This window comes from Odocoileus virginianus, chromosome 12, assembly GCF_023699985.2.
Source record: "Odocoileus virginianus isolate 20LAN1187 ecotype Illinois chromosome 12, Ovbor_1.2, whole genome shotgun sequence".
Classification (NCBI taxonomy): Eukaryota; Metazoa; Chordata; class Mammalia; order Artiodactyla; family Cervidae; genus Odocoileus; species Odocoileus virginianus.
This window is the reverse complement of record NC_069685.1, coordinates 57,043,663-57,064,761: the sequence shown is the minus strand read 5'-3', so window position 1 is coordinate 57,064,761 and position 21,099 is coordinate 57,043,663. Positions and strand designations below refer to the sequence as shown.

Genomic DNA, 21,099 nt, shown 5'->3' with positions numbered 1-21,099 from the left:
AGCACACCAGCCTTCCCTGTCTTTCCCTCCCTGTAATCACCCCCTAGAGTTTCTGATTACTTAATATATTGTACAATATTTAATACATCGCACCCTAAAAGCAGTCTATCCATTTATCTTTATTTAGAAAAATCTGAACATAGGGCCAGAACAGTTTCCCTTTTTCCTCTGGGCCCCATTTTTGCCATCCACAGTAAGGATGGGTTAGATGCCCCCTACAGATACTTCCAGGTCAGATATCATGGCTGTGAATGTGTATGCCTCTTGGGACAAGAGCATCCATGTTAGATGTGGTATCTCTCAATGATTGGTCCTGTGGGCTATTTGCTGGGCAACTGGGGGCAAGTCACAGAACCTTATCCTGTGCCTCAGTTTCTCCCTTAATAATTGACTCCTTTCCTTTTCAGCGGCAAGAAGAGAGAGGAAGAGTTCCTCTGCCCAAAGGTTCCCAGGGCAGGCAAACTCAAATAACTCCAGGGACCAAGTAGGAGCCTGCTGGGTGTTGGGGAGGCAGCAGAGAAAGATGGGGACAGTGGCAGATAGAGAGCCATGTTCCTCTGCGGAAAACAGAGTGAATCAGCTCCAGCCTGCAAAACCATCACCCCCTAGTTTAAGACCCTCTCTGCTCTGGAATGATTTACCATCTTGGTGAGTGTCTGAGATGTTAGCTCAGATGTACCAGATGCGGGTTTGATCCCTGGGTTGGGAAGATCCCCTGGAGGAGGAAATGGTAACCCACCCCAGTGTTCTTGCCTGGGAAATCCCATGGACAGAGGAGCCTGGCGGGCTACAGTCCATGGGGGTGGCAAAGAATCAGACACAACTGAGCAACTAAACCAGCACCACTGGGTGTCAGAAGACGCGGGCCACATCCCGCGGGGGGGGGGGGGGCCTCCCTAGCTGGGCTGCTTGCTTGACTGTCCGAGCCCCTGCTGTTTCACCTGTTAATGGAACTGAGCCTCAGACTTGGAAAATGTATGACACGGAGCCCAAGGTTGACCCTGCAAGTCCCGAGGGCCAGTCCCTTGTGTCCAAGACTCTGTCCCTCCTCTCCATGTAGTTCCCCTGCCCTGGGAACAAGAAGGCCAGCTGGGGTTGAGGATGGTGAAATGAAGCTTAATGAATAATCCAGGAAGCTGGCCAGGATGAGCGTTCAGTGGCCTGAGATGTCAGGGATAGGGACCAGCTAATGAATATGGCTCTGGGGCAGGAGGGGGGCAGGGTGGGGTGGGGGGAGAATCAGTGACCCAGACCCCTCTCCAGCCTCCTCTGCTCTCTGATACGACCACTCTGGCTCTCCCACCCTATCCTCTTCCGGATCAGGAGCTCTGGAGCCTGGTCCCTCTGGGTGGGTCTAAGCCCTGGCTTGGCCACAGATGTGTGACCTCAGGAAAGTGACTCGGCCTCTCTGAGCCACGTCTGACTCCACGATGTGGCGTTCACTACAATACCCACCTCCCCCTAGGTGTTGCAATCATTCTGTGATAGAGGAATGTCATGCCATGTCATGGGCTGCTGGAGCAATTGTCACCACACTGTTGTGTCACACCTTTCATCACGGTGACAACAGCAGCAGCAGCGGCGGCAATAGCCGTGAACACAAAGTTCTTCCTACTGTTCTAACTCTGTTTTTCTTTGGCCATGCCGAGCAGTGGGCCTTCGAGATTGAACCTGCAGCCCCCTACATTGGAAGTGTGGCTTCTTAACTACTGGACCACCAGGGAAATCCTGCTACTGTTCTCAATATTTCACATGTGTTAACTCTTTCGATCTTCACATCAACTCCACAAAGGAAGTTGTATTTAATTCTCACCCCACATTTGAGAATGCTGGGTCTTGTTCTGGTAAGCAGGGCCCTGCTCGGTAAATCTTTAATCCAGTTATCTGCTGATGGGTGGGGCTGTGCTCCCTCCCTGTTGTTGTTTGGCCGGGTCCTGGAGTCTACAGGCTCCATGGTAGGGCTAACGGCGACCTCCGAAAGGACTTATGACAACACCTTCCAGGACTGCTACAGCCAGTGTCCCTGTCCCCACAGCAGGCCGCTGCCGACCCACACCTCGAAATATCAACAACCTCAGACATGCAGATGATACCACTCTAATGGCAGAAAGTGAAGAGGAACTAAAGAGACTCTTGATGAAAGTGAAAGAGGAGAGTGAAAAAGCTGGCTTAAAACTCAACATTCAAAAAATGAAGTTCATGGCATCTGGTCCCATGAATTCATGGCAAATAGATGGGGAAAAATGGAAATAGTGACAAATTTTATTTGGGCTCCAAAATTACTTTGGATGGTATCTGCAGCCATGAAATGAAAAGACCCCCCTCTCCTTGGAAGAAAGGCTATAACAAAACTAGACACTGTATTGAAAAGCAGAGACATTGCTTTGCCGACAAAGGTCAAAGTTATGGTTTTTCTAGTCGTCATGTATGGATGTGAGAGTTGGACCATAAAGAGCGCTGAAGAACTGATGATTTCAAATTGTGGTGCTGGAGAAGACTCTTGAGAGTCCCTTGGACTGCAAGGAGATTAAACCAGTCAATCCTCAAGGAAATCAACCCTGAATATTCATTGGAAGGACTGTCATTGAAGTTGAAGCTCCCATACACTGGCCACCTGATTCGAAGAGCCAACTCATAGGAAAAGACCCTGATGCTGGGAAAGATTGAGGTTGGGAGAAGGGGACGACAGAGGATGAGATGGTTGGATGACATCACTGACTCGATGGACATGTGTTGGAGCAAACTCTAGGAGACCGTGAAGGACAGGGAAGCCTGGCGTGCTGCAGTCCATGGAATCACAAAGAGTTGGACATGGCTTAGCGATTGAACAATAACAACGCTTGAGAAAACAAGGCACAGAGAAGTTAAGCAACTTATCCAAAGTCACACAGCCAGTAAGTGCAAAGCTGGTATTTGTACTAGAGCCTGGCTTCAAGGTTATTTGTTATTGTTATTGCCTCTTCATGCCAGAAGCTTAATGCTATTACTTCACATTTTTTAAAACAACAAACTCCATTTAAAAAGTTTAATCCCTGCCTTAGCTTCTTTCTAAGCGATAATATCCATAAAATTCTGGATATTACTTTATGCACACCCACACAGAGGCTATGTATACTCAACTATTAAAATAAACTTTGAGAGGGAACTAAGACCCCACACGCTGCAGGGCAAATAAGCCCTTGCACCACAGCTGGAAAGCCCACACACCCCAGTGAAGAGCCCGTGGAGCCAAACAAACAAACAAGACAAACAAAAGCCTATGGGACTCTCTTGTCAACACAGAAGGGCTGGCATGCAGTAGACCTGCAGTAAATGCGGCTGTCATGCTTCTTGTCTGAGCATGTATGCTAAGGCCCCCCTCCTCCAGGGAGTCCTCCCTGATCACCCTCCACCCTCAGCTGCCCTTTGGGGACCTTCTGTTCCGTGTCCTCTTAGGGGATGTAAGGGTTGTCACTGAATTGGTATCTTCCTCTCACCCTCAGGCTAGGGGCCACCTCAGGGCATAAATTAGGTTTTACCACCTCCGGGTTCCCAGTTCCTCGTCCAGGACAGGACACCTGACAAGGATGGCACGTGCTTAGTGTGAGGAGGGGATGAAACTGCTAAAGTCCTTATGAAGAATCATGACCAAGCAGTTCCCCTTGACCCCAAGGGGTTGGGAGTTAATCATCAAATCCGGGGAGGTCACACTCAGGCCAAGAAAGGCCCAGACCATCTGGGCTGCCACGTGCTTCCTGGACCTCACATCCAGTCTGACACAGAGGGAAACTGAGCCTGCCGCCCCCATGGATGTGACCAGCTCAGAGTCACCCAATGAGACGGTGATAGAGACAAGACAGGAATTGATCATGTCATTCCCCTGCCTAATGCCTTCCACGCTCCCCAGTGCCCTGGGTGAGGTCCACACCCTGCATTGGAGGGGCATCCTGTGGGTGCTGGTCCCTGCCCACCTCTCCAGCTCCAAACCCACTTCCTCTCCCACTCTTGCCTTTTCTGTACCAGTCCTACTGCACACATCTGTTCCTGGAACACCCCATTTTTTTTTAGTTTCAGACCTTTGCTTTCCGTGTTCCTGACTCCTGGTTTCACTCAGTCTCCTCCTCTAGGAAGCCTTCCCGGCCTCCAGGGGCCGGGTGAGGTGCCTGCTCTGGGCACCCACAGCCCTGGCCCTCCCCGCTTCCCGCCAACATCTGACAGCACTGATCACAACTGCTCTTCAGTGGTCCCTTCGGGCTTACTTATTTTATTTGGCTGCATTGGGTCTTAGTTGCATCATGCAAGATCTTTGGTTTCGGGGCATGGCCTCTCCAGTTGTGGCACACTGGCTCCAGAGTGTGCAGACTTAGTTGCAATGAGGCAACTACTTACTTCCCTGATCAGGATTGAACCCATGTCCCCTGCATTGCAAGGCAGATTCTTAACCACTGGACCACCAGGGAAGTCCCCCTTTGGGGCTTCTTGAGGGCAGGGTACATGCTGTCTTGTTTGAGGCTAATGGTCCCAGGGCTTGGCCTAGAGTCGGTGTCCGATAAATATTCTTAGAATGAATGAATCGATTGTCAAAGTTATTCATTTGAACAACAAATAATTGTTTGAGTCCCAATGTTGGGCATAAGATATCAGAGATGAGGAGGAACTTCAGAAGGAAACATGCCTTTCTCATGTGACAGATAATAATTGTTTCTTTATCCTTGTTTTCTCTTCTCAGACCTAAGCTGATCTTGACAGTGGTCCAGGGGAAGAGGCTTGGCATTTGGGACAAGCACTGGACTTGGAGGTGTCTGTGTCACAGCAGAGGTGATCCAGAGGGAGGGGTAAAGGGTGACCCTTGTTGGTTGGGTGGCCTTGGCCAGGTGAGTTTCCATTTCTGGGCCTCAGGTTTTTTTTAATCTGTGAAATGGGGCTAGGTCATCACATGTCTGGGACAGCAAACTGAGAAGCAGCAAAGGCTGGTCTTGTCCCCTTTTCCCTCCAGTGGAGAGCTATTCCTTTAACACGGGGGGAGGGGCCAACACCACGGAAGGCTGCAGGGAGTTGGCACAGCTGGTGCCCAGAAAGGCTGGTGGGCAGCGGACTGGGACCCAAGCTGGTCTGAGAACTGTTGGGAAGGAAGGTAAGTGGGTCTGGGCCCAGATAGGGCCCTGGGACTCTGTGTGCATTTGTGAATGTGAGTAGAGGTTTGTATGGAAGGTTCTGGAGCCAAGTCCCAGGTGGTTGGACAGAAAGTGGGAGAGTGAGGCTGTCCGAAGTCCCCCCAAAGGTTCAGCTCTGGGCTCTTGTGGCCTGTCTGCCTGGCAGCAGAAGGCTGGGGGCCCAGGACCCTGAAGACTGGGGAGTCCACCCTGCTCCCAGGATGGTGGGGCTGGGAATTCTGGCAACTAAGAGGTGGTGAGGTTCCCCAACCCTGGCATCGAGGATTTGGCTGTGGAGTGTCACCCAGGCGGCCTCTGGAGAAAAGCCTGAAGGACAAAGGAGGTGGGAAAGGTAGTTAGTTGGTCTTTACCCTAATTCATAGATGTAGCAGGCGCCCTCATGGGTGTCTGGGCTTGATAAGGCTGTTGGCAACTTGGGACTCGTTCATTTAACTGATGCCTGCTGTTCTTTTCTGGGCAGTCTAACCAAGAGCACTGGGGGAGCCTGAGGACTGAACCAGGAGCATTTGCTTCTGAAGACAACCGGCGGTCAAGTGCTAAATGCTCACATCTTTAATCATAATAATAATGCTACTATAAAAGAGAAAGTACAAAAAAAAAAAAAGAGAGAGAGAGAAAGTACAGCATGGTGGGAAGGGCACAAATGCCAACTTCTACTGCCTGACTTGGAATCCTGGCCATGCCATTTCTAGCTGTGCGACCTTGGGCCAGTTATTAATACTTAACCTCTCTGAGCCTCAGTTTCATTGTCTATGAAGTAGAGTTATTAACTGAACCTATCTCAGGGTTGTTGTAATTATTATAAAGTGCTTGGCATAGTGCCTGGCTCACAGTAAGTCCCATATAACTATTAGCTGTTATTGTGCGTCAGGCAGAGTTGATGTCTTTACTATTTAATATAAGGTCTCACTTAACCCTTACAGTGATCCTGTGATGCCCAAGTTCTTCTCCCAGTTTGTTGTGTGGTTAGTTCATTCTCATTTTTTTAGGTCTCAGGTTAAAAAAATTTTTTTTTAATTAACTTATTTATTTGGCTGCACTGGGTCTTAGTCGCGGCATGTGGGATCTTCATTATCCCCTTGTAAGACTATAAAGTCTCCTCCAAGAGTAGATGTCTATTTTGTTCACCATGGTATCCCCAGTTCCTAGGTTCGGGCTTTGTAAATATTCTAGAGTAAGGATGAGCATATTAGCATTTTTAAAAGACCCCAAGGAGAGGACACCTCCAAAAGACTCAGCCAATTTCTGGCACATAATAGGGACTCAACAAAGGATATCTGTTATTATTGTGCTGAGCTGCTCAGTCATATCTGACTCTTTGTGACCCCACGGACTGTAGCCTGCCAGGCTCCTCTGTTTATGGGATTCTCAGGCAAGAATACTGGAGTGGTTAAATCTGCACCCTGCGATTCATGGGGTCGCAAAGAGTCGGACACAACTGAGCGACTGAACTGAACTGAACTGAACCTGTGAGTTGGGATGTTATTATCCCCATTTTAGAAGGAGAAACAGGCACAGAGAGGTTGAGACACTTGCCTGTGTCACACAGCCAGGAAGTCATAGCTAGTTCCTAACTTTGTCCTCTGATTGACCCCAAAACTCAAATTCCTGGGCTCTGGAGCCAAGCTGAAGCCCAGGACTGGGTCTGCTGGATTTGGGTGGCTCACAGGCTGCTCTCCCCCAATGCCATGAATTTCACTGGGTGGAAGTGTTTCAGGCTTTTCCCTGCCTGGGGAATCTCAGGGCCATCCCAGCAAGGACTCAGAGTCAAATCCAGGGATAAGAGACCCGGGACCCTCTGACGCGGGGAGCCCAGCCCTGACTTGGTAAGTGTGGACTAGAAGCTCCGAGCTGGCGGTAGCTGATGGAGGTTGATGCGCTCCTCCTAGTGGCAAGTAGTGGAACTGCAAGGAGGCTGCCCAACGCTTTTCCCTCCCAAAAGAAAAATAAAAGGGACACAGCGTTTGCTCCTTAAAAAACAAAACAAAACAAACAAACAAACAAAAAAACACTTCTACTTTCCTTCCCTTCTAATTTCCTCCCTCTCTGCTTCTTGCCCTTTCACACTGGTTCATTCACTCACTCACTCACCCGCATCTTAGCTTCAAACCTCCCAGCGGCTTCCCATCTGCAAGTAGAAAGAATAATATCCCAACTCCTCACTGTGGGCTGGAACGCCCTCCCCAACATCCCTGCTCACCTCTCCTTGTTCAGTCCCTCGGTCTTGCCCGACCTTTTGTGACCCCTTGGACAGCAGTGCGCCAGGATTCCCCGTCCTTCATTATCTCCTAGAGTTTGCTCAAACTCATGTCCATTGAGTTGGTGATGCCATTCAACCATCTCATCCTCTGTCACCCCCCTTCTCCTCTTGCCTTCAGTTTCCCAACATCAGGGTCTTCTCTAATGAGTCGGCTCTTCGCATCAGGTGGCCAAAGTATTGGAGCTTCAGCTTCAGCATCAGAACCTCCAATATTCAGGGCTGATTTCCTTTAGGACCAACTGGTTTGATCTCCTTGCAGTCCAAGGGACTCTCAAGAGTTTTCTCCAGCACCACAGTTTGCAAGCATCAGTGCTTTGGTGCTCAGCCTTCTTTAGGGTCCAGCTCTCACAAGACCTAGCGCCTTCCTTTGTTGCCTCGTACTCTCAGCTCTACCCAGTCCATTGTCTCATCAGCACCAGGAACACTCCAAGTCCATGCCCCTCAAGCGGTGCTTCCATCTGCTGTCCCCTCTGCAGGAATGCTTTTCCCTTGCTTCTCTCCTTGTTCATCTCAAAGTTTCCCCTTTGTTGTCATTGTTGTTGTTTAGTTGCTAAGTTGTGTCTGACTCTGCCACCTCATGGTCTGTAGCCCACCAGGTTCCTCTGTCCATGGGATTTCTCCAGGCAAGAATACTGGAGTGGGTTGCCATTTCCTTCTCCAGGGGATCTTCCTGACCCAGGGATCGAACCCATGTCTCCTGCATTGGCAGGTGGATTCTTTACCACTGAGCCACCAGGAAAGCCTTCCCCCTTTGAGAAGCTGCAGATCAAAAGAAAATTAAATTATCTCTCTACCAACCAAAATGCACAGCTCTCGTCTGCAACCCAATTCAAACTGTTAAAAACCTTAAACTGTCACCATCTGCAAAACCGACCGTTAATCACATTTAGTGAGACGATTGGAATTTTGAACACTTAGCAGATATTTGATGATGTTAAGAAATGATTGTTAATATTTTTAGATGTGATAATGGTATTGTGATTACATTTTTAAAAATGAACATCACTGAGGTATAATTTCCATGAAATAAAATTAGCTTACTCCAGGTTAGAATTCGAAGAGTTTGGACAAATGTATACTGCTCTGAAACTGTGGCTACAGTGTTTAAAAATAGTTTTGTAATTTCATAGCTACATCCTGAAATATTTACAGATCAAATAATATTGGAGGAAAATATAATAATAAAGGTGGAAAAAATAATAATACAGGAAGGGGGATGGGTACAGATATGAAGCAAACAAGGCAGGCATGAGCTGATGACTCTTGAAGCTGAGTGGTGGCTACATCAGATGGTTCTTGACACTTTTGCTGTGTTAAAATTTTCCATAGTACAAGTTTTTAATTTTTTTTTCCTCCGAGATATATGGGCTCTTTGTTTGCCAACCAGTGGTAGAACCTGTGTCCCCTACACTGGAAGTGCAGTCTCACAAAGGAAGTCCCCTTAATACAAATTTTTTTAAAAATGTTTCTTTCCTGGGAAAGGATCTTTCCTGACCATACTCTATAATAATGCCCTCCCAACTTGGTCACTCCAGGTTGCAATTCTTTGATTCTGTATCCCCAACTAAAACATGGGGCTGCCTCTGACCTGTCCAGTCCTGGGCCCCTAAACCTGAAACTGCCTGGGACACAGCAGGTGCGCAGGAATTTTTTTTTTTTTTTTTTTGAATCAATGAATGATGACTGCATGAATTCTCCCAGTCTCATTCATTCATCACCACTATTGGCCACATTCTCAATTCCTGCACTGTAGCATACATGTTAACAGAAGAAAAGTGCCCTTAGTACAAATCTCCTTGACCGGATGGTCAAACTGAGGCCCAGAGAGGTGCAGACACTTGCCTGGAGCCTCACAGCTTGGAAGCCACCTGGGGTGAAGGGAACCAGGCCACGGTGCTTCTCCCCTCCCCCTCCGGGGTCCTAGTTAGAGGGACTCTGGGCTGTAGCCGCCTGGGCTGTGACGTTTCTGCCCTCCTGCAGGCCCTCCAAGTGGTTGCCGAGATGAAGAGCCCTCTGGAGGAATGTGCCAAGGGTGAGCCCTTCCACATCGTCACGCCTCTGCTGGAGAGCTGGGCGCTGTCCCAGGTGGCAGGCATGCCTGTCTTCCTCAAATATGAGAATGTGCAGCCGACGGGCTCCTTCAAGATTCGCGGTATTGGGCATTTGTGCCAAGAGGTGAGGGCAGGAGGGCAGGAGTGAGGCTGCAGAGCTGGGAAGGGAGTGCTGTGGGCAGGACGAGGGATGCCGAGACTTGGAGTACGATGTGGTGTGCTGCGCTGTGCTTAGTCGCTCCGACTCTTTGCAACCGCAAGGACTGTAGTCCACCAGGCTCCTCTGTCAATGGAATTCTCCAGGCAAGAATACTGGAGTGGAGGACAATGGGGAGAATCCAACTCCATCCTCCCCCAGAGCTCTAGGACACCTGTTCGGGTCAGCCCCTGCCCACATTCCTTGTCTTCCTAGGTGGCCAAAAAGGGATGCAGACACCTGGTGTGTTCCTCAGGTAAGCCTGCCCCCTTTCTACTTCGTGAGGATCCTCGGGGGCTGGGTGTGCTGGAGGGGGAGGAGTTGGAGCTGCAGGAGGTGTCCAGGGCTTGGCCTCTTCTTAAAGGTCCAGTCTTATCAAGCTCATGGCAGATGGCTGCTTTGTATGTTCTGCTCCCTTCCCATCATTCAAGCCTCCTGGTAGTAAGTTGATAGAAACCCAATTCATACAGGTTTAAATTACGGACTCCCAAGAACCAAAGAATTCTTGGGATAATGTGTTTCAGGCACAGCTGGATCCAGGTGCTCTCCTCTGTATCTCCACTTTTCTTGGCTTGCCTTCCCGCTACACTAACTCTTCTCTCATATAGACTGCCTGATGGCCATCGGGAGTTTTAAGCTTGCCCCCTACCATCCTGCCAACCGTAGTGAAAAGGGAGGACCTCTTCCCTGTGGCCTCCTCGATCTATGAATTGGTCTTTTGGGCCCAGCTTGTATCATGCACTCATCCCTGAACGAATCATGTTTCAGGTGGTTGAGTCCTCTGATTGGCTCCACCTAGATCACGTGTCCACCTCTGGGGCCAATGAGGGGCATACAAGCGTCGGGAGGGCGTGGCTCCCAAAGGAAAATTGTGGGGAGGGGTGGAGCGGGCAGGAGAAGAGTGTGTCAATAGACTACTGGCCACAGCACCCTCTTCTACCGCCTCTGCAGGGGGGAATGCGGGCATTGCTGCTGCTTATGCCGCCCGGAAGCTGGGCATCCCAGCCACCATTGTGCTCCCCGAAGGCACCTCTGTGAATGTGGTGAAGAGGCTGCAGGGGGAGGGGGCCGAAGTTCAGCTGACTGGAAAGGTAAGGACCCCAAGAAGGGCAAAGCAGCTGGAGGAGATGTTCCCCCCTCGCCCCTGAGAGACTGTCTCTTTTTCCGTTTGGTGAACTATGCCCTTAGGATGACTAAGCTGAGGGGTGAGTGAGACGTGATGTATATTAAGGGCTGAGATCTGCTGACTTGGCTCTCCGCATCTGGAGAAGACTTCCTGTGTGAACCCAGGAGAAACAGGAAGCTGGTGATTATCAGGATAGTATCTGTCTCCCTGTGTGTGTGCGTGTGGGTGCTCAGTCACGTCCAACTCTTTGCAACCCCATGGACTGCCGCCCACCAGGCTCCTCTGACCGTGGAATTTTCCAGGCAAGAATACTGGAGTGGGTTGCCATTTCCTACTCCATCTGTCTCCCTACCTCCTCATTAACCCTTAGTATGATTCACTATACATTTTTTACCATTCAATAAGACAAGAAAATGTAAAGATCATGATAGCATCATCCACCGCTCTGAGGCCACCTGATATGAAAGGATATCATCTGATGAGGATGTCACTGGCTCACTTTCTTACCAAAGAAACAGACTTAACATGTAACCCTTCTCCCTTCCTGGGAAGAAGGAAAAAAAATCTATCCATCCATCCAGGTGGCTGTCATCCCTAGAAAACAGATTTTATCTTTAATTAAGTAATAATTAACAATTAATTAATTGGGCTTCCCTTGTGGCTCAGATGCTAAAGAAAATGCCTGCAATGCGGGAGACCCAGGTTTGATCCCTGGCTTGGGAAGATCCCTAGGAGAAGGAAATGGCAACCCACTCCAGTATTCTTGCCTAAAGAATTCCATGGACAGAGGAGCCTGGTAGGCTACAGTCCTTGGGGTCTCAAACAGGTTTTATCTTTAATTAATTAATAATTGGTGGTGGTGGTGATTTAGGAGCTAAGTTGTGTCCGACTCTTGGGATCCCTTGGACTGTAGCTTGCCAGGCTCTTCTGTCCATGGGGATTCTCCAGGCAAGAATACTGGAGTGGGTTGTCATTTCCTTCTCCAGGGGATCTTCCCTACCCAGAAATTGAACCCAGGTCTCCTGCAATGCAGGCAGATTCTTTACTGACTGAGTTAGCAATTAATTAATTGTTAAGGCTTTTCCCCACAGCATGTGGGATTTAATTTCCTGACCAGGGATCCAACCCACACCCCCTGCACTGCAAGCTCAGAATCCCCCCTTCCCAGCACCGCAGGTTGCTGGGCTTTGTTCTCATCCAGGCTGGCAGCTGAACGGGTCCCACCCAATTGCGGAAATCACGTGGCATCTTTTTCTCCACCCAGAAGCTCTGCTGTTGTCCCAGGAGGCTCTCGGGTCCATCCCAGCTCTGGTCTTATCCTTGGGGGTCTCCCCAGTCTGTCAGGCCCTGGAGTCATCCAGGAGACCTCAAGCACTGCTCCAACCTCTGTAGCTGTCTGATTCCCGTCTTCTGAGGGTCTTGGTTTCTCTTTAGAACTGGGATGAGGCCAATCTGAGGGCGCAAGAGTTGGCCAAGAATGATGGCTGGGTGAACATCCCTCCGTTTGACCACCCCCTGATATGGTAAGGCTGGTGTCCCTTCCCCTATGGAGTTCAGTGCTGGGAGACCCTCACTGAGTCAGGGTCCTCCCATTAGAGAGAAGGGAAAATTGAGGCCAAGAGAGGAGAAGAGACTTAGAAGTCAGGCACACGGACGTCCAGACCCCACCTCTGCCACTCCTGAGTTGTTTGACCCTGCAAAGCGTCTTAGCACCCTGCGCCTCAGTTTCCACATGTGTAAGATGGAAATGCTAAGAATAAATCCCCTTGACTGAGTGTGTACTTTGGGACACATTTAATCCATTTATTCCTCCCCAAGAGAGATGGATTTTTTATGTCCATTTTACCGGTGAGGAAACTGAGGCCCAGAGGGGTCAAGCAACTCGCTGAAGATCACACAGCTAGTAAGTGGTGGAGACCTTGGGTCCCAGACCCAGGGCATGAGTTGGCCTGATTCCAAGTGATACACTGGTCTGCCCTTTTAATTTTGGCCACACCGTGTGGCATGCCGGATCTTAGTTCCCTGACCAGGGATCGAACCCATGGCTCCTGCAGTGGACGCGAGGAGTCTTAACTACTAGACCACCAGGGAAGTCCCATGCTGGTCTGCTCTTAACCAGACACACGAACGCTGCCTCTTTCCAAAGCTATGGGATGGATGAAATGGATTGAGAAAGTGCCTGGGAGGCTGACGAAGGGGAGAAAGAATGAGTCAATGGATAAATTGAGTGGGTGGAAGCTGGGTGAACTAAGTGTGGCAGGGTCTCCCCTCCCCTTGCCGTGAATGGGGTGGGGGATGGCGATGTGGGGGGCTGTGTCCCTGTGAGCCTTGGGGACCTGGTCCTCCCTCAGCCCTGCCCCTCTCTCCCGCTCCCTTCGTCCCACAGGGAAGGCCACATGAGCCTGGTGCGGGAGCTGAAGGCTGTGCTGGGGGCCCCACCCGGTGCCCTGGTGCTGGCAGTCGGGGGCGGAGGTCTCTTGGCCGGGGTGTCAGCTGGTCTGGCAGAGGTGGGCTGGCAACACGTGCCCATAATCGCCATGGAGACCCAAGGGACACACTGCTTCAATGCGGCCGTCAAGGCAGGCAGGCTGGTGACGCTGCCCAGCATCACTAGGTAGGCGTGGGCTGGGGGCACTTGTGGGGTGCTGGGCTGTCCTGGGGCTTCTCGGCCCCAATTAGTGAGGGTGGTAGCACTCAAGGGGGTCTCCTTTTTTTTTTTTAATTAAAAAAAATTTTTTTGGCTGCACCGCATAGCATGAGGGATCTTATTTCCCTGACCAGGGATTGAACCTATGCCTTCTGCAGTGGAAGTGCATCCTAATCACTGGAATGCTAGGGAAGTCCTTAAGTGTTTAAGTATCTTTTAATTTTTATTTTATTTTATTTTATTTTTTGGCTGTGCCATACAGTATGCAGGATTTTAGTTCCCTGAGCAGAAATGGAACCCATGCCCCTTGCATTGGAAGGGCAGAGTCTTAACCACTGGATCACCAGGGAAGTCCCTCCATGGGGTCTCCTTAATCCTGCATGACTGATCTACAGGAATTTTTCGTTCCCTACTTAAACCCATCAGCGCGTTCCCCAAGCTCTCAGGCTGGAATCAGACCCCTCCCCACTCCAGTCCAGCCACTGGCCTGTCTTCCTGTCCCTTGAATGGGCTGGGCACTTTCCTCCCTCCACGCTTTTGCACAGGCTATGTCCTCTGCCCGGAAGTGCTGGGGTTCCCTCCTCTCTGGTTGGTTTCTCTCCCCCAGAGAGAGTCTCCCCCAAACCCTGTTGTTGGAAGTTTTCTTCCCAAGTTCTCCCTCATGGCATCTTCCTACAGTGGTTATTTATTTACTTATCTTTGCGTTTCCTTATTCACTGTTGTCTCCACTCCCAGACTCAGTTCTGGATAAGAGCAATAACCATAATTGCAACTAACACTTTTATAGCACTCACTATCTGGAAGGCTCTCTCCTGAGCATTTGAAATGCTTTAACTCATTCTCCATGACAACCTTGTGAGCCAGCTATTCTTCTTCATCTTATTTTGACTTTGCCGCATGTGGGATCTTAGTTCCCCAACCAGGAACTGAACCCATTCCCCCTACAGAGGAAGCTCAGAGTCTTAACTATTGGACTGCCAGGGAAGTACCCCTAGCTGTTATTATTATCTCTATTTTTCAGATGAGGAAACTGAGGCTCAGAGAGGTGAAGTGACTTTCCCAAGGTCACACAGCTAGTTTAGAACCCAGGTTTGAAACCAGGCAGCCTGGCACCAGAGTCCATGCTGTGGGCCATGTAGGACTGAGAGTCAGTTCTGATGAGCTCAGCAAAAGCTCTCCTGGCCCTGAAACACTGCACAGCTCAGGAAAATACCAGCAGGTAGGTCATCCCAAGCACAGAGGTAAAGAGCATGGACTCTGGAGCCGGACTGCCTGAATTTGAACCCACATTCTGCTGTTGACTAGCCGTGTGTCCTTGAGCAAGTTGCTCAACCTCTCTGAACTTGTTTCCTGACCTTAAAATGGGACTCATACATTTCTAACTCCAAGGGAGATTGTAAGAATTAAAATATAAAATCCTGGGGACTTCTCTGGTGGCCCAGTGTTTACAAGTCTGCGCTTCCACTCCAAGGGTGTGGATTCAGTCCCTGGTCAGGAATCTAAGATTCCCACATGCCAGGCTGTATGGTGCGACCAAGAAATAAAACAAACAAAAGATCCCCCAGGAAAATCCGTGCATCCAGCACCCTGTAAACAGTCAATAAATACAGCTATGGTATAGACACGATAAGTGGTTATGAATGAATACAATGAAAGAATCATTTTCTAGGCTTGGCTTTCTGGGGTCTGTGCAAGAATAGCACATCATGGTTGTAGAGTCAGAGGGATATGTGCTCATCAGTCATTCATGGGACACATAATTTTTGAGTGCTGCCCCTGCCTCAGGCATTGCTCTAGACTCTTAAAATGCTGAGCCCTGGGCCTGCTGCAGGATGGGAGGGGTGCCTGGGGCTGGGGAGGGCTGGGGCTGTGCGGGGAGGAGACCTGATTCCCGAACTCTTCTCCACACCCCTGCTTTCCCTGCCCCACTGCCCGCTCCTGCAGTCTAGCCAAGTGCCTGGGAGCCAGGACAGTGGCTGCACGGGCCCTGGAGTGTACAAAAGAGTTTAGGATCTTCTCTGAGGTGGTAGAGGATGCTGAAGCCGTGAGTGCTGTGCAGCGATTCCTGGGTGAGTGAGCAGTGCCCTCCACCTGGGCCTGGAAACCCATGGGGTCCCTGGATCCCCCGGAGAGAGTGTGTTTTCCCATATCCATATCCTCGGTGCCTGTCACAGGGCTGGTATACAGTAATCATGCAGTAAGTGCACACAGTGAACAGAAGGGATGGGGGTGAAGAAGAAGTGTGTCCTGTCTCTAGCCTCCAGATTTCTGTACAAACTCTTCTTCCCTCTGGCTGCCCATCCTGGCCCTGCTGCCTATTGGTTTCATGTAACTAAAGGGCTACTCAGCCCATCATGGCACCTCCTCCAGGAAGCCTCCTCTGATTTCCCACCCCCACTCCACCAGAGCTGAAGACTTCCTGTGCACCAATCCGCCATTCTTACAAGTGCCAGATTCTTATTCACCTACATCACTAGACTGTGAACTCTATGAGGGTGGGGGCTCGTAGGTCTTGCTCACTATTGTATTCCCAGGGCTTGGCAGGGATGGGGTGCTCAATAAATATTTGTTGAATGAATGGGTGAATGTTTGAGTGAGTGGGAAGGTGGATAATGAATAGGTGGATGGGTGGCTGGCTGGCTGGCTGGATTGATGGGCAGTGGATTGACAAATGACATAGAAATGGATGGATGGATGGGTGGACACATTGATTAATGGATACATTGATGGATGGACAGTCAAATGATGGATGAATGGATGGATGGATGGATGATACAATGATTGATAGATACACTGATAGATGGACAGACAGACAGTCTAATGATGGATGGATGGATGGATGAAAGGCGGATGGATCGAGGGATAGATGGTCAGATTGATGGATGGACAGAGGGTCAGACAAATGATAGATTGTGAGATGGATGCCTGGATGACTGGCTTCATGGAACTGCATTGCCCAGAGCCTGCTGAGTACTAACTGGTTTTCCTTCCCTTTCCTCCCTTCCACCTCCATCCCCCTCTCTGGGCAGATGATGAACGAACACTGGTGGAGCCTGCCTGCGGGGCAGCCTTAGCTGCCATCTACTCAGGCCTCCTGGGGAGGCTCCAGGCTGAGGGCCACCTGTGCCCTTCCCCAGCCTCAGTCGTGGTCATCGTGTGTGGAGGCAACAGCATTGACAGTAGAGAGCTACAGGCTCTGAAAGCCCAGCTGGGCCAGGATTGAGGGCTCCTGGTTTGGGAGGGCCGGCTGAGTTCTAGCGATCCCCAAGAGGCTCCTGGACACCCATATAGCTGATTGAGGGGCCTCTGAGCTCATGAAAGCCAGTAGAAGCCTCCCTGTGCTACCTTGCTGGCCGCCTCCTGCAGGAAGCCCACCTGGGTTTGTCCCTTTAGCTTCCCTGTAGCTCTGGCCAATAAACCCTTTCTGAGTTGAGTCTGTAACTCTAGCATGTCCATTTTTTTTTTTTTTTTTAACCTTCATGGACTCAGAGAAGGCACACGGCAACCTTGATGTCAGTGCTCTGATGAAGTGACTCTTTTCACATCCTACAGCTTGGGCAATAAAGCCAAGAATTCAAAACTCAGGTTTCTAAGGGACTCTGGCCATGCTGAGTTCCTTACCAGGCTTCCATTACCTGGGGGACCTGCTCAGGAACGGGAGGGAATGTTCTGTCACTTCTCAGCCCTGGATCAGCGAGGACAGCTCCACCAATCTTTTTTAAAAATGTTTTACGCATTTATTTTTGGTTGCACTGGGTCTTCATTGCTGCGTGTGGGCTTTGTCTAGCTGCCTCAAGTGGGGACTGCTGTCTAGCTGCTGTTCATGGGCTTCTCACTGCAGTGGCTTCTCTTGCTGAGGAGCACGGGCTCCGGAGCTCATGGGCTCATTAGTTGTGGTGCATGGGCTTAGTCGTCCCGAGGCCTGTGGGATCGCAGTTCCCAGACCAGGATTCGAGCCCCTGTCCCCTGTATGGGCAGGTGGGTTTTTAACCACTGAACCACCAGAGAAGTCCCTTCACCAATCTTTACAAAATACTTGTCATGTGCTAGAACTTCGAAGAACTTTCTATTCGTTGTCCCTTGTAACATTCACAAAGGCACCATGGATTAGAAACCATTATTATCGCCCCTGTTCTACAGATGGGGACACTGAGGCTCAAGAAGGTGACATACCTCTATTAAGGGCACACAGTCTGGAATGTAGAGCAGCCGGTTTCAAATCCGGTGATTTTTCAACATGACTGTATTTCTTGGGTTTCCGCCTTTTTTTTTTTTTTTCTTTTGCCTGGCGGGCCATTGGAGAAGGAGGTATGGCCTCCCGGTGGGTCTGGACACACCTGAGGGTCACAAAGAGGGAGGGGACTGATTCTGGAAATGGGCTCTGGCCAGCCCTGCGAAGGGAGCTCTTCGCAAACAGAGGAAATTAGAATCCTTTGCAGCCACCAGGGGGCAGCAAAGCGTCTCCAATGGGAAGGCAGAGCCTCCAGGCAGGTGAGACCTGTTCCAGGGTCTTCCTTGGCTCCAATCTGCTAGGGGGTGCTGAAGTCCCAGAGACAGATGGCCCCACGAGGTCTTGGCATGGGGAGAGCCCTGTCCGACCTCTCCCAGTGCTGCAGGAAACAGAGCTCAGCGTGGGGGCCTCCCTGCGTCACAGCTTCAGGCAGAATCCAGCTCCCCAGGTCCCGCTGTTGGGGCTGCCTCATGGGGGCTGTGTGGCCCTCTGCAAGTGCCCTGCCCTCTCTGGGCTTCAGGCTGCCCCTCTGTGTTGGAAGAGGCCCACTTGCTGCTTCCCACCTCCTTTCCTTGGGCCAGACTGCTCCCTCCACCAGATGTCTCCTCCTTTTCTCAAGAGGAGGATTTGAGAGCGGCAGTGGCCTCTCTCTCTCTGCCTCTCCCGCTCCCTCGGTTTCATCTTCCTTTTGACCGCAGACATTGACTTCAGTTCCCTCCAGAAGCCTCCAGGACGCAGACTTATGTCCTTGTGAGTTACCAGAAGAGACACTGAAAGCCCCGGAGCCAGACACAGCCAGGCTTGAGCCTGACCTTTGTTCCTACTCACTACCCTGGTGACCTTGAGTCAATGATGCTCTAGTTTAGTGCCTCAGTGTTCTAGTCTGTAAAATGGGTTGGGTGCAGATTATTATGAGGACTCAGCATAAGTAGTCTTTCAGTCATTGCAGGTTTTTACCATCTTCTGAGTGTTCCGCCCCCAACAATGAAGGTGTGGAGGAATTAGCATTTATTCTTGTATTGAGCTTGTGTGTATCGTATTGTACTGTGAGCTAGGGGTCTTAGCAGCTTTACAAGGTTGTGTTGATTTCTCCTGCACAACAACCTGAATCAGCTGTAAGTATACATATATCTGGGCTTCCTTGGTTACTCACTGGCAAAGAATCTGCCTACCAATGCAGGAAATGCAGGTTCGATCCCTGGGTTGGGAAGGTCCCCTGGAGAAGGAAATGGCAACTCACTCCAGTATTCTTGCCTGGGAAATGTCACGGACAGAGGAGCCTGGCGGGCTACAGTGCTTGGGGTCGCAAAGAGTGGGACATGACTTAGCAACTAAACAACATACACTTGAGCCTATCTCCCACCCCCAGTCATTTTATTTAATCCCACAATAACCCATGTTGTAGATGCTGTTATTACCTTCATTTTTGCAAATGAGGAAACCAAGGCGCAGAACCGTCTAGCACTTATTCCCGTTTCCCAAACGGGAAACCTGCTATGTAAACATCTGGGCTTGTGCCTCTAGCCACAACCGCTCTCCTACCTCCTTTCCTTTGCTCAAGCCCTGTTCCCTGCCTGCCGCGCCCTTAAGCTTCTAAACGCTACACATTCTTCTAAGCCCAGTGTGAAGGCAGCCTCTTCCCGGAAGCCCCCTGAGATTGCTTCAGCCGGAGACCTCTCCACAACCAGGTGAGCTGGCAGGGCCGTCTGCATCCCAGGTGCTCTGACTCCCACTCGGGCTCCCGTCCTTGGCTGCACCCTTGGGAGACTCGTCAGCTGCTGTTTGCTCCTCTCCTGGCCTCGGCAAGCTGGAGATAAGATGCCGAGGGGTCTGTTGACCCTGTCTGGGTAACACCTGTCCGTTAGCTTGGTGCGTGGTCCTTCCTGATTGACACCCAAGGAATGCCAAGGGCCGGGGGGGACACGGGGCGAGAGCGGGGCGTGGTGGCTGGCGCTGAGGTGATGGCTGTTACGACCTGATCCAGCAGGATGGGCACCAGGGCTGAGAGACTCTTGCCATCGCCTCTGCCCTCTTGCCACTTGGTGGGGAAAAAAGGGAGCCTACGATTAGGGTCCTGGGAGCAGATTTTCTGTGTTGGTCTAAGGCTGCAGGGAGAGCACTGAACACTGGGTCACCGGGAGTGTGTACCTACTGAGATACACCCAGGTTCCCCATCCCAGCCAGGGCCCCTCTCCGGGGAAGGGGGAAATGCCCATGGTTCCCTGCAGGGTCTGTTGGCCAAGGTGCCCCCTGTCCCTGCATCAGGTGACTTTAGAACCCCTGCCTCCAGAGGCTCGCCTCCGTCTAATCCGCCACTCCACCCCACTCCAGCATGAGCCAAGGTGGTACAGAGGGCAGAAATCCAGCCTTTAGCTGGCAAAGGAGGTGTTTTTACCCCAGAGCCAACCCCAGGCATGTCAGGGGCATGGAAAAGTGGACGCAGCTCACGGTGGGAATGATGGTTGCTGGTGGCCCACAGCTGCCCTGGGATCCCGAGAGCAGCTGATGGGAGGCTCTGTGTCCAGAGAGGCGTGGGAGGGCTAGAAAAGCCAGCCGCTCTTGCAACCTCAAGGCAAGAGCATCTTTGTGGTCCCCTCCACAGAGCAGAGAGCCCCCTGCGATCGGGCTGAGCCCCGACTCCACTGGCGCCCTCCCCTCCTCCTGTTCATCTCCCGCCCCCCACCCCGCTTCTACTCTGAGGGCTCCCTTGATAAATCACGTGCCAAGAACCCCCACCTCGGGCTCCGCTGGTGGAAAACCCAGCCTCAGTGGGCCCTCTTTCCCCGGCCCCGGCCCACTGGCTTCTCCCTTCCCGAGTGTTTGCGCTGTTTAAACTCCACCAAAAATGTCACGGGCAGGTTTCTTGCCTGGCTTCCAAATTCCCTGATAAATTCCACTGGCTGGGCAACCCCAGGAGAGGTTTTCTGGAGCAAGGAACCCCATAAATCACTCGGCTGCCACTCCGGCGTGGGCAATATCTTATGTAAAAAGGTGTTTCCTGGGAGCGCCACAGGCAGGAGAATCCTATTACAAGCCGCCCCATTAATTATAAAGAGTCAAGTCGACCCTTTGCTGCGATTTTTTATCTTAAGTCCGAAAACTGATTACCTTCACCAATACTTCCCCTTCCAAAAAAAAAAAAACACCTAAAAAATAAATGTTTGAAGAACAAATACCAAAGTTTCTCCTTCTAGGGGAGAACCAACAGAGAGAGAAAGAGAGAAGGGGGTGGGGGAGAGAAAGTGGTGGGAAAGAATTTTTTTTTCTTCCTTTTAAGGTAAAAGTTATTGAGGGTTTGGTTTTTCAATTTCCTGGATGCCTCCACCCCAGGAAGTCAGTGCTGAAATTCGTCCCCTGTTACACACAAGGGAAACTGAGGCTTGCCTGAAGTTACAGGACCTAGCCCTTTCTTCTGAGGTGGTAAGGTGGGTGGAA

General features: G+C 50.7%; 1 protein-coding gene across 2 annotated transcripts; it reads left to right on the top strand.

Annotated features, from left to right (window-relative positions):
• Positions 1-1,961: 1,961 nt before the first annotated feature.
• On the top strand, positions 1,962-16,874 carry SDSL (serine dehydratase like). 2 transcript variants are annotated; one of them, XM_020887853.2, is made up of 9 exons: positions 1,962-2,894; positions 4,709-4,797; positions 9,394-9,588; positions 9,877-9,916; positions 10,612-10,751; positions 12,221-12,309; positions 13,173-13,400; positions 15,378-15,502; positions 16,463-16,874. In XM_020887853.2, the coding sequence occupies exons 3-9, from the start codon at positions 9,415-9,417 to the stop codon at positions 16,654-16,656; spliced, it is 990 nt and encodes a 329-aa protein (XP_020743512.1). In that variant the 5' UTR covers positions 1,962-2,894; positions 4,709-4,797; positions 9,394-9,414; the 3' UTR covers positions 16,657-16,874. The 2 variants fall into 2 exon arrangements, with proteins under 2 accessions (XP_020743512.1, XP_020743510.1); XM_020887851.2 differs by lacking the exons at positions 1,962-2,894; positions 4,709-4,797 and adding an exon at positions 4,920-5,113.
• The last annotated feature ends 4,225 nt before the right edge of the window (positions 16,875-21,099 follow it).